The following is a 12,395-nucleotide window of genomic DNA, read 5'->3' as shown; positions in this document are numbered from 1 at the left end:
GGGACGCTGTAGCTGGTGGTGAAAACACTTTTACTGGAGGTGGGGACGCTGTAACTGGTGTTGGAGACACTTTTACTGGTGTTAGGGACACTGTAACTGGTGGTGGAGACACTTTTAATGGTGATGAGGATGCTGTGGCTGGTGGTGGAGACGCTTTTACTGGTGGTGGGGACGCTGTAGCATGTGGTGGAGATGCTTTTACTGTTGGTCGGGACGCTGTGGCTCGTCGTGGGGACGCTGGTGATGGGGATGCTGTTGCTGGTGGTGGAGACACTGTTTTACTGTTGGTGGGGATGCTGTTGATGGTGTTGGAGACCGTCTTACTGGTGATGGGGACACTTTTACTGGTGGTAGTGATGCTTTTACTTGTGGTGGGGACACTGTTGCTGGTGGGGGAGACAATTTTACTGGAGGTGGTGACGCTTTAACTGGTGGTGGGGGCGCTGAAGCTGGTGGGGCAGACACTTTTATTGGTGGTGGAGACACTTTTACTGGAGGTGGGGACGCTGTAACTGGTGGTGGAGACACTTTTACTGGTGTTAGGGACGCTGTAGTTTGTGGGGAAGACACTTTTACTGGTGGTGGAGACACTTTTAATGGTGATGAGGACGCTGTAGCTGGTGGTGGAGACACTTTTACTGGTGGTGAGGACGCTGTAGCTGGTGGTGAAAACACTTTTACTGGAGGTGGGGACGCTGTAACTGGTGTTGGAGACACTTTTACTGGTGTTAGGGACACTGTAACTGGTGGTGGAGACACTTTTATTGGTGGTGGAGACATTTTTACTGGAGGTGGGGACGCTGTAACTGGTGGTGGAGACACTTTTAATGGTGGTGGAGACACTTTTACTGGAGGTGGTGACGCTTTAACTGGTGGTGGGGGCACTGAAGCTGGTGGTGAAAACACTTTTACTGGAGGTGGGGACGCTGTAACTGGTGTTGGAGACACTTTTACTGGTGTTAGGGACACTGTAACTGGTGGTGGAGACACTTTTATTGGTGGTGGAGACATTTTTACTGGAGGTGGGGACGCTGTAACTGGTGGTGGAGACACTTTTAATGGTGGTGGAGACACTTTTACTGGAGGTGGTGACGCTTTAACTGGTGGTGGGGGCGCTGAAGCTGGTGGGGCAGACACTTTTATTGGTGGTGGAGACACTTTTACTGGAGGTGGGGACGCTGTAACTGGTGGTGGAGACACTTTTACTGGTGTTAGGGACGCTGTAGTTTGTGGGGAAGACACTTTTACTGGTGGTGGAGACACTTTTAATGGTGATGAGGACGCTGTAGCTGGTGGTGGAGACACTTTTACTGGTGGTGGGGACGCTGTAGCTGGTGGTGCAGACACTTTTATTGGTGGTGGAGACATTTTTACTGGAGGTGGGGACGCTGTAACTGGTGGTGGAGACACTTTTAATGGTGGTGGAGACACTTTTACTGGAGGTGGGGACGCTGTAACTGGTGGTGGAGACACTTTTACTGGTGTTAGGGACGCTGTAGCTGGTGTTGGAGACACTTTTACTGGAGGTGGGGACGCTGTAGTTTGTGGGGAAGACACTTTTAATGGTGATGAGGACGCTGTAGCTGGTGGTGGAGACACTTTTACTGGTGGTGAGGACGCTGTAACTGGTGGTGGAGACACTTTTAATGGTGATGAGGACGCTGTAGCTGGTGGTGGAGACACTTTTACTGGTGGTGGGGACGCTGTAGCTGGTGGTGAAGACACTTTTACTGGTGGTGGGGACGCTGTAGCTGGTGGTGGAGACACTTTTACTGATTGTGGAGACCCTTTTACTGATGATGGGAATGCTGTAGATAGGGGTGGGGACACTTTTGCTGTTGGTGGGGACGCTGTAGCCGGTGGTGGGTACGCTGCAGCTGGTGGTGGGGACGTTGTAGCTGGTGGTGGTGGAGACGCTTTTACTGGTGATGGGGATGCTGTAGCTGCTTGTGGGGACGCTGTAGCTGGTGGTGGATACACTGTCGATAGTGGTGGAGATGCTTTTACTGGTCGTGGGGACACTGTCGCTGGTGGTGGAGACACTTTTACTGGTTGTGGGGATACTGTCACTGGTGGTGGGGACACTTTTACAGGTGATTGCGACACTGTAGCTGGCGGTGGAGACGCTGTCGCTGGTGGTGGAGACGCTGTCGCTAGTGGTGGAGACGCTTTTACTGGTTGTGGGGACGCTGTCGCTGGTGGTGGAGACACTTTTACTGGTTGTGGGGATGCTGTCGCTGGTGGTGGAGACACTTTTACTGGTGATTGGGATGCTGTAGCTGGTGGTGGGGATGCTGTAGCTGGTGGTGGGGACACTTTTACTGGTGATTGAGACACTGGTTTACTGTTGGTGGAAACGCTGTTGCTGATGGTGGAGACACTGTCAGTGGTGGTGAGGAAGCTGTCGCTGGTGGTGGAGACACTGTCACTGGTGGTGGGGACGCTGTAGCTGGTGTTGGAGACACTGTAGCTGGAGGTGGGGATGCTGTTACTGGTGGTGGGGACACTGTCGCTGGTGGTGGAGGAGGTGTAGCTGGTGGTGGGGACACTGTAGATGGTGCTTGAGACGTTGTCACTGGTGGTGGGGACACTGTCGCTGATGGTGGAGACACTGTCAGTGGTGGTGAGGACGCTGTCGCTGGTGGTGGAGACACTGTCACTGGTGGAGGGGACGCTGTCGCTGGTGGTGGGGACACTGTCGCTGGTGGTGGAGACACTGTAGCTGGTGCTGGTGACGTTGTCACTGGTAGTGGGAACGCTGTCGCTGGTGGTGGGGACGCTGTCGCTGGTGGTGGAGACGCTGTCGCTGGTGGTGGAGACGCTGTCGCTGGTGGTGGGGACGCTGTAGCGTGTGGTGGGGACACTGTCGCTGCTGGTGGGGACGCTGTAGCTTGGGGTGGAAACGCTGTCGCTGGTGGTGGGAGCGCTGTATATGGTGGTGGAGACACTGTTACTGGTGGTGGTGACGGTGTCGCTGGGGGTGGAGACACTGTAGCTGGTGGGGACGCTGTCACTTGTGGTGGGAACGCTGTCACTGGTGGTGGGGACGCTGTAGCTGGTGCTAGAGACATTGTCACTAGTGGTGGGGACACTGTCGCTGGTGGTGGAGACAGTGTAGCTGGTGGTGGGGACGCTGTAGCTGGTGCTTGAGACGTTGTCACTGGTGGTGGGGACACTGTCGCTGGTGGTGGAGACACTGTCACTGGTGGAAGGGACGCTGTAGCTGGTGGTGGAGACACTGTTACTGGTGGTGGTGACGGTGTCGCTGGTGGGGGAGACACTGTAACTGGTGGTGGGGACGCTGTCACTTGTGGTGGAGACACTTTTACTGGTGGTAGGGATGTTGTCGCTGGTGGTGGAGACATTGTAGATGGTGGTGGAGACACTGCTACTGGTGGTGGGGACACTGTCGCTGGTAGTGGAGACATTGTAGCTGTTGGTAAAGACACTGTTACTGGTGGTGGGGACGCTGTTACTAGTGGTGGAGACACTGTCGCTGGTGGTGGAGACAGTGTAGCTGGTGGTGGGGACGCTGTAGCTGGTGCTTGAGACGTTGTCACTGGTGGTGGGGACACTGTCGCTGGTGGTGGAGACACTGTCACTGGTGGAAGGGACGCTGTAGCTGGTGGTGGAGACACTGTTACTGGTGGTGGTGACGGTGTCGCTGGTGGGGGAGACACTGTAGCTGGTGGTGGGGACGCTGTCACTTGTGGTGGAGACACTTTTACTGGTGGTAGGGATGTTGTCGCTGGTGGTGGAGACATTGTAGATGGTGGTGGAGACACTGCTACTGGTGGTGGGGACACTGTCGCTGGTAGTGGAGACATTGTAGCTGTTGGTAAAGACACTGTTACTGGTGGTGGGGACGCTGTTACTAGTGGTGGAGACACTGTTACTGGTGGTGGGGACGGTGTCGCTGGTGTTGGAGACGCTGTTACTGGTGATGGAGACACTTTTACTGGTGGTGGGGACACTGTAGCTGGTGGTGGAGGCGCTGTATCTGGTGGTGGGGACGCTGTAACTGGTAGTGGGGATGCTGTTTATGGTGGTGGGGACACTGTTACTGCTGGTGGGGACGATGTAGCTGTTGGTGGGGATGCTGTTACTGCTGGTGGAGACACTGCTGCTGGTGGTTGGGACATTGCTGCTGGTTGTGGAGACACTGCTGCTGGTGGTGACGACGCTGTAGCTGGTGGTGGGGACACTGTCGCTGGTGGTGGAGACACTGTAGCTGGTGGTGGAGACACTGTAGCTGGTGGTGGGGACGCTGTAACTGGTGGTGGAGATGCTGTTACTGGTGGTGGGGACGCTGTAGCTGGTGGTGGAGACACTGCTGCTTGTGGTGGGGACGCTGTAGCTGGTGGTGGAGATGCTGTTACTGGTGGTGGGGACGCTATAGCTGGTGGTGGAGACACTGCTGCTGGTGGTGGGAACACTGCTGCTGGTTGTGGAGACACTGCTGCTTGTGGTGGGGACGCTGTAGCTGCTGGTGGAAGTAGTGCTGGTGGTGGGGACGCTGCTGCTGGTGGTGGGGACGCTGTAGCTGCTGGTGGAAGTAGTGCTGGTGGTGGGGACGCTGCTGCTGGTGGTGGGGACGCTGTAGCTGCTGGTGGAAGTAGTGCTGGTGGTGGGGACGCTGTAGCTGCTGGTGGAAGTAGTGCTGGTCGTGGAAGTACTGCTGGTGGTGGGGACGCTGCTGCTGGTGGTGGAGATGCTTTTACTGGTGGTGGAAGTACTGCTGGTGGTGGAAGTACTGCTGGTTGTGGAAGTACTGCTGGTGGTGGGGACGCTTGTGCTGGTGGTGGAAGTACTGCTGGTGGAACTAGTGCTGGTGGTGGAGACGCTGCTGCTGGTGGTGGGGACACTGGTGCTGGTGGTGGAAGTACTGCTGGTGGAAGTAGTGCTGGTGGTGGGGACGCTGCTGCTGGTGGTGGAGACGCTTTTACTGGTGGTGGAAGTACTGCTGGTTGTGGAAGTACTGCTGGTGGTGGGGACGCTGGTACTGGTGGTGGAAGTACTGCTGGTGGAAGTAGTGCTGGTTGTGGAAGTAGTGCTGGTGGTGGGGACGCTGCTGCTGGTGGTGGAGATGCTTTTACTGGTAGTTGAAGTTGTGCTGGTGGTGGGGACGCTGCTGCTGGTGGTGGAGACGCTTTTGCTGGTGGTGGAAGTAGTGGTGGTGGTGGGGACGCTGGTGCTGGTGGTGGAGATGCTTTTGCTGGTGGTGGAAGTAGTGGTGGTGGTGGGGACGCTGGTGCTGGTGGTGGAGACGCTTTTGCTGGTGGTGGAAGTAGTGCTGGTGGTGGAGGTGCTTTTGCTGGTGGTGGAAGTAGTGGTGGTGGTGGGGACGCTGGTGCTGGTGGTGGAGGTGCTTTTGCTGGTGGTGGAAGTAGTGGTGGTGGTGGGGACGCTGGTGCTGGTGGTGGAGACGCTTTTGCTGGTGGTGGAAGTAGTGCTGGTGGTGGAGGTGCTTTTGCTGGTGGTTGAAGTAGTTGTGGTGGCTACAGTAGTGACAGGTGCTGGTGCTGGAGAGATGCAGTCAGTTACAAAAAATAGTTTATTTTGGGAAATAACATAATAATTATAGACAAACTACAAGATGAATTTACATCTCAATACCTGGAGCAACACAGTACTTCACAAAATCAGGGCAGCAGTTGGATTCTAAATTCAGCAGACACAACTCATCGCAATGGCAGTCGATGTAAATACACTGAATGTAATCTCCCACGCAGCAGTTATTATAACACGTACCTGAAACACAAAGAAATAAATACATGAAATGTGTTAATATTCGTATGCAGTTGAATGTAACGCTGTAATAATTTCCCAGCCATTCTAGATTGTGTAGCTTTGTGCCTCTAGTCATACAAGCAGTGATCTTCCTGGTGATGCTTTCTGCCTCTTTAAGTGTTTCTGCTGCCTTTGCCTTGGTCTCTTTGTAAAGGGGGTATCTGGGCACTGGGTCAGGGCATCATGTGAGGAAAATGTGGGCCTTGTTTATCACACGATTCAATTTGTTGTGAGAACAGTTATTTAATATCTACACTTTCCTTTAATAATTGTGGTGGGAGCAGGTCTGACTAGATGTCCTGTCTGCTTGAGCCCATTGCACCTGGACTGCAGCAGCATGACTGATCTTCAACATTCCCAAATTCTCCCACACCGCCCCTCTGCTACGCTCCCTCCACCGGCTCCCAGTAGCTGCACGCATCAGATTCAAAATACTGATGCTGGCCTACAAAGCCAAACATGGAGTAGCCCCATCCTACCTCACAGCCCTTATTACACCTCACATGGGTTAATGGGTGTAGAGCAGGACAGGGGAGACATCCAGTAACTTGTGAACGTGTAACACAACAAAGACCCGACGGAGAACAGAAACGAACAGGGCAGCTTTAAACATTAGACACAGGTGAACACGATTAGGGAACATTACACAGGTCAAACATGTAGCCCCTTCCGGACCGGATCATGACAGTACCCCCTTCCTAGGCACGACACCTGGCGCGCCCGCCAAAGCAGTCCACGAAGGAAGGAAGGTAGTCCATACACAGAGTCTTTATAAGGAAGAGTGGACAAGAAGACGACTCGAGATGAGACAAGATGAAGAGACCAGATGAGATCAGAAGAATGGCTGAGATGAATTGTAAATGAATGAGAACTGCTCCGGTATTCATGATGGATGAGTGATGGTAATCCTGCGCAGACGGCTTCTGGCCAATGTGGTACGGGCACCTCGTCTGCCGTCCGCAGGTGGTCAACGCTCACGGTCAATTTCCGGCTCGCACCAGCCGCTTCTCACCTTCAACACCACCAGACTTGAGACTGAGAGGCAGGGGTCAGGACCCTGCGAAAGATGAAGCCAACTTTGGCCGGGGACAAGGAATCTGGCAGTGTACTCACGGCGAGTCGCAGCTCCTTTGATCTCAGCGGGGTGGCGTCTGCTGCATCCAAATGCGGGTCGGGTCTTTCTGTTACAACCATTTGGCATGACAAGGTAAGTGAACGGAGATGATGACTAAACTGGACGAGGAAGAAGGAGGCAATCGCACGACGTCACGAGACCAGTGTTTAAAGGGTGATGAACAGGACAGGGGAGACATCTGGTAACTAGTGAACGTGTAACACAACAAAGACCCGACGGAGAACAGAAACGAACAGGGCAGCTGATAGAGTTTTACGTCGTTCCAACACTTATAAAGAGAAGAAAGACACAAAGCATTTTAATTCTTTTTACTTGCAAGGAGAGCGATCAGAGACACGCATTACATCACACCTCCGACAGCTCTGCGGTCTCAGTCGCATCACCTCCTTTTATTTAGTACAGGGTGGTACATTTACCATAAAATCATACCATATAAGCTATTAATTAATGTCTGCACGTAGGCTTATTTCCTGCTTCACTGTTCCGAGGTCATGGTCTCTGGACTCCTGCTTTTCATCGTCCCCTTATCCATTTGTTATCCCTCCAGGTCGTGGTCACTCTGCCCTGCAAGCTTGCAAAACATCCTTTGTCCCACGGTTTCTCATCCAAGTGATATAGTTGCTGTCTTCCAAAGGTTAATATTCCAAAGATTAATACAGTTTAATACATGTGAGATATATATGCCAAAGAAGTGATTGCATGATAACTTTATGTACATTTTCCAACATTTCCCCCCTGTTATACCCCACCTTTCTCAGCCAGGATCATATCCAGTGCTATTCTGTTTTGGAATGCCATGAGGCAGGGGGCGGATAATTGCCCATGCATGGCCTCAAAACCGTCTTGTGTCCAATTTCCTAGTTTCTGAACATTGTAGTGGATGTAGTTGATTCTGTCTATGTTCTTATTTATCGTACACCACCAACACAAGACTGATTCGAATCCTGCTGCTATTTGATTTGCTATCTTATATTCATCAGGCACCCCCCTCGGAACCCCAATTGCGTCAATGTACGTTGGGTCCGTTAACTTCTCCCAGGCCGGGGTTGACCACTTCATCCTGTGTCAGTCTGCAGGCACCAGGCTGTCTATTTTGAATAATAGGTTACTTACTGTTGTTGGAAATATGGACACTGGTAATAAAAGGGTTACTTAGGGATACAACCCGGTGTTATTTGAGGGCAATCGATCGAACAACCTATTTCCTCCACACCACCACCATATGTCACTTCGAGAATGTGGCGTAAAGTTAGCCTCCACAGCTATTACTGTACGACACCAATCTCTCGGTGCTCCTTCTCCTAGTAGGTTATTTTTTTCCTATTATATTGATACATGTGAAATTTCCTTGTGCTATTTTGCTGGAGAAGATAGGCTTCAGATTTTCTGGTCTCGTAAGGGGATATACTTGATCCCAATTTTGGCAACGACTATCTGGTTGAGTTTTGTTCATTACGTCCACAACACATTCGTCCGTTATAACCTCTAGTATAATGGTCGTGGCCCCAAGCAAACTATACAGACTTGTTGAGTGACATTTGCTGCTTGCTCCACTAAAAGTTATTACCAGTTATTCCCGTAGTTTCTCTGAACCACTCATCAGTGGGCTGGCTCTCATCCAACACCTTAACCTGTATACCTTTGTAATTTGCATTCTGATTCAATCTCGTTTTATTCATTTTAGACTCTGGTAACTGACACACTTAAAACGGAAAATAAGGCGGATGGTTGGTACTGTTACTACCGAGGTGATATTAGCTCTTACACACACTGTTGGTGTAGTGTAAGAGCATAGTGTATCTGTATGTGCCATATGTGCTTTTGCATAGGTCATAGGTGAATGAGCATTTGTACTTATCCTCTTGCCACAGCAGCCACCATGCTGCTATTGCTAACATTACACAAAGCACTACCACGCACACTCTTTGACACTTTTTATAATCCTTCATTTCTGCCAACCCTTTCCCCGTCTGCCTCTTCTAGGATTGGTGGCTGTAAAGTGTTCTTCACTGACTTTTGGGTCTACCCAGATTCTATACATCTGAGTCCACCCTATTATCAGACTTTTGCTCACCTTTCCCGTCTGCAGAGTTTGCAGAAATGGCCTTTTTACAATGTGACTGATTTATCCAGGTTCCCTTTTCCGCTATTTTAACAGCCATCGGTGTCATCAGGATCACTTGATATGGCCGTTCCCACTTCGGTGAGTGCCAATGCTTCTGTTTTATGCTTTTTATGAGCACCCAGACTCCGGGTTCCACCAGTGGGGGTTCCTGCTGAGAGATAGGTAGTTTGTCATCAGGATTACTCTTTTTTTTGTGTTTCTAACATTTTTCTCATGTAGTCTGCCAAAGTCATGTCTTCCTCCGTTTCCCATTGGTTCTTAAAGTAAGGCATTCTATATGGTTTTCTAAACAAGGTTTTATAGGGAGTTAAGACGGTTGTGCTAGTAATATCGATGTATAGTTTTACCAGCTCTAGACATTGAGTCCATGGTCGACATGTTTCTTCCATGCACTTTTTTAATCTAATTTTAAATGTTCTGTTCATTCGCTCCACCAGTCCTGCACTCTGTGGATGGTAAGTGCAGTGGTTTTTAGGTTAATATGAAACATTTTCCCTATATTGGTTACCATCTGGTTTACAAAATGAGTCCCATTGTCGCTATATGTTTTTTCTGGTATTCCATAGCACGGAATAATATCTTTACACAATGCTTTTGCTACTGTTAACGCATCTGGGTGTTTAGTTGGAAACAATTCTATCCATTTGGAGAACGCGTCTATAATAACCAAAGAGAAGTCCTTCCCTTCACTTTTACTCAGTTGGATAAAATCCATGTGTATTGTTTGGAATGGGTATTCCAAAACCGAGACAATAACCCTTTTGCTGTAAATAAACAAAACAAAACACAAAAATCAGTCCAGTCAAAGTCCAGTCAGTTGTGTCACAACATGATTTTTACCGGTGAAAGTAGTCCGGTAAAATAATAATAATAATAATAATTATTCTTTAAATGCTCTCGGTCTATGTTAAAGGAAACAAAAAGGGCACAGCGCAAGTCATAACCAGAACAATGTCGTCATCTCAATGCTACCATTTAAATCATGCATCAAAATGTTGTGGCTGGTGCAACACAATAAAATAAAACCCACAGTACAATATAAATGTGAAGCCTTTAAAAATAAAATCAAAACAAAACCCAGAAAAAAGAACCCAAAGTGCACATACAAAATTGATATAAAATTGCACAATTTAGGTGTTATATATATTCATACTTATATATTTCTCAGCTTTCCTCAAACCTAATTTTAAAACTTTCAGAAAGAAAAAACAAAATGTAAATTAAAAATAAGGCTGAATAAAGTGGAAACCCGCTGTAAATTGCTGTGCTGATGCCCAGACGGTAAAATCTATGGCTAAGAGTTCAGTTCCAAAACAAAACGAGAGAGAGAGAGAGAGAGAGAAGGGAGGGAGAGAGAGAAGGGAGGGAAGGAGGCACCCCACACATACACACAAACCAGAGAGAGAGGGAGAGATATGGTCTGCCAATGTGTGCAGACGCTCATCCACTGTATTAAAGCTTTGACACCTTCTCGCTTCATTTGCTTCTCCTTATTTTTACATGTCTGTTTTATAGCTCCCTGTAACTCAATTAGACTTTTTACCCTAATTGTCCATCAAATCCATATTTTATTATCCATTTATTTAACGGCTCAACATAATCTTTGTTAATCTGCTCTACATATTTCCAGTCTTTGCATTTTAGTTCTTCTTTTGGTTTACTGAACCCATTACCCATTTTGACCTAAATTTGGACCAGTGTGTCTGTTGTACCTGGGGTATCCTAAAACACTGGTACTTGATCACAGGACAGTGTATCAAAGTTCCTCTCATGGTGTATTCCACTTTTACCTCAAATCTTTTTGGGGTGGGAATACCTTGCCTCTGCCTCCACGAGAGTTCACTGTTTACTCCTCTGTGAGTTTTGTATGGAGTGTCTGTCTAGTGATTTTCACCCCCACTCATTCACACATTCACACCTGCGTGCACACTCATACACCCGTATTAGTCTATATTATTGTACTATTGAACGTTCTTTTTCATTACTAGCGGATCCATTTAAACAGAAGTCAACTTACCCCATGCCTTCTCTCACTCGTAGGATTCCATCAACCTCCAGATCCCAACTGACGGTCGGCCTCCCAGTCCCCAAAGGGGTCTGTCTCTGACCCCTCCTAAGGAGTCAGCCTTGGCCAAGGTTTTTCTGGTATCCGCCCCGTCCGCTGGAATCCTTCGGTGTCTTGGAATCCGGCTCGAAGGACCAAGAGTTATACGTTATTCCAACACTTATAAAGAGAAGAAAGACACAAAGCATTTGAATTCTTTTTATTTGCAAGGAGAGCGATCAGAGACGCACATTACATCACGCCTCCGACAGCTCTGCGGTCTCAGTCGCATCACCTCCTTTTATTTAGTACAGGGTGGTACATTTACCGTAAAATCATACCATATAAGCTAGTAATTAATGTCTGCACGTAGGCTTATTTCCTGCTTCACTGTTGCAGAGGTCGCTGGACTCCTGCTTTTCATCGTTTGCAGGCCTCCACTTATTTGTTCGTTTTCACTCCAGGTCGTGGTCACTCTGCCCTGCAAACTTGCAAAACATCCTTTGTCCCACGGTTTCTCATCCAAGTGACTAATGATTAATATAGTTGCTGTCTTCCAAAGGTTAATATTCCAAAGATTAATACAGTTTAATACATGTGAGATATATATGTCAAAGAAGTAATTGCATGATAACTTATATACATTTTCCAACGGCAGCTTTAAACATTAGACACAGGTGAACACGATTAGGGAACATTACACAGGACTAATGTGAAACTACGGTCCTGATCCCGGACACGGAGTAACCCCTTCCGGACCGGATCATGACATTAACAAACACAAATCAACACAGCGCGAGGGCCGAAAACGGGAAATAAAGGGGACAACAAATACTAGCCCGCAGGCGTGTGGTGATTGCCAGAACTCAAAACAACACCAAACAGAACAGTTGCAAGGTCCACAAAGAATGGGCACAGGTGATGTCTCCAGCTGCAGCAATCCTGACATATTGCGACAACGTCACAATTTCGTCCTGGTAAAATGCATGTAAGTGTAATTACTTACCTATATACTGTGCTTTTGCTGTGTTTAAGAAAACTGTGGTGATGAGGACAGTCCAGAAGAACATTGTCTCCATCGTGGTGAAGAGCCTGTGTCTTTAAGGAAGTAAACTCTTCATTCAACATTTATAAGTAGTACTACTGTCTCTCAAAGACACACCTAAACAAGCCACGCCTCCTGTTTAGGCAATGATGCAGTAGCTCGGTTTTTCTGGAATTTAGATTAGAATGGCTGGCATCCTTATTTAAATAAAAAACTGTCAGTCATGTTCAGAAATGTGATCATACAGGTTTCATTA

General features: G+C 48.7%; 1 protein-coding gene and 1 long non-coding RNA gene across 3 annotated transcripts; both read right to left on the bottom strand.

Moving 5' to 3' along the window:
* Positions 1-953: 953 nt before the first annotated feature.
* LOC114799697 (mucin-5AC-like) lies at positions 954-6,984 on the bottom strand. Its single transcript, XM_028996494.1, has 10 exons — positions 6,904-6,984; positions 6,769-6,847; positions 5,617-5,751; positions 4,414-5,522; positions 4,107-4,168; positions 3,897-4,021; positions 3,826-3,832; positions 3,553-3,685; positions 2,346-2,365; positions 954-2,300 (listed from the first exon to the last, which is right to left on the bottom strand). Exons 1-10 carry the CDS (start codon positions 6,982-6,984, stop codon positions 1,097-1,099), a joined length of 2,955 nt encoding a protein of 984 aa, XP_028852327.1. The 3' UTR covers positions 954-1,096.
* A 243-nt stretch (positions 6,985-7,227) lies between these two features.
* On the bottom strand, positions 7,228-12,189 carry LOC114800146 (uncharacterized). Of its 2 annotated transcripts, none has more exons than XR_003751333.1 (2): positions 12,101-12,189; positions 7,228-9,198 (listed from the first exon to the last, which is right to left on the bottom strand). It is a non-coding gene; the product is annotated as an uncharacterized LOC114800146 (long non-coding RNA). The 2 variants fall into 2 exon arrangements; XR_003751332.1 differs by having other exon boundaries at positions 7,228-9,201; positions 12,101-12,188.
* Between the last annotated feature and the right edge of the window lie 206 nt (positions 12,190-12,395).

This window comes from Denticeps clupeoides, chromosome 11 (assembly GCF_900700375.1).
Source record: "Denticeps clupeoides chromosome 11, fDenClu1.1, whole genome shotgun sequence".
Lineage (NCBI taxonomy): Eukaryota > Metazoa > Chordata > Actinopteri > Clupeiformes > Denticipitidae > Denticeps > Denticeps clupeoides.
The sequence above is the reverse complement of the archived record's forward strand: the minus strand, read 5'-3'. Positions and strand labels throughout refer to the sequence as shown.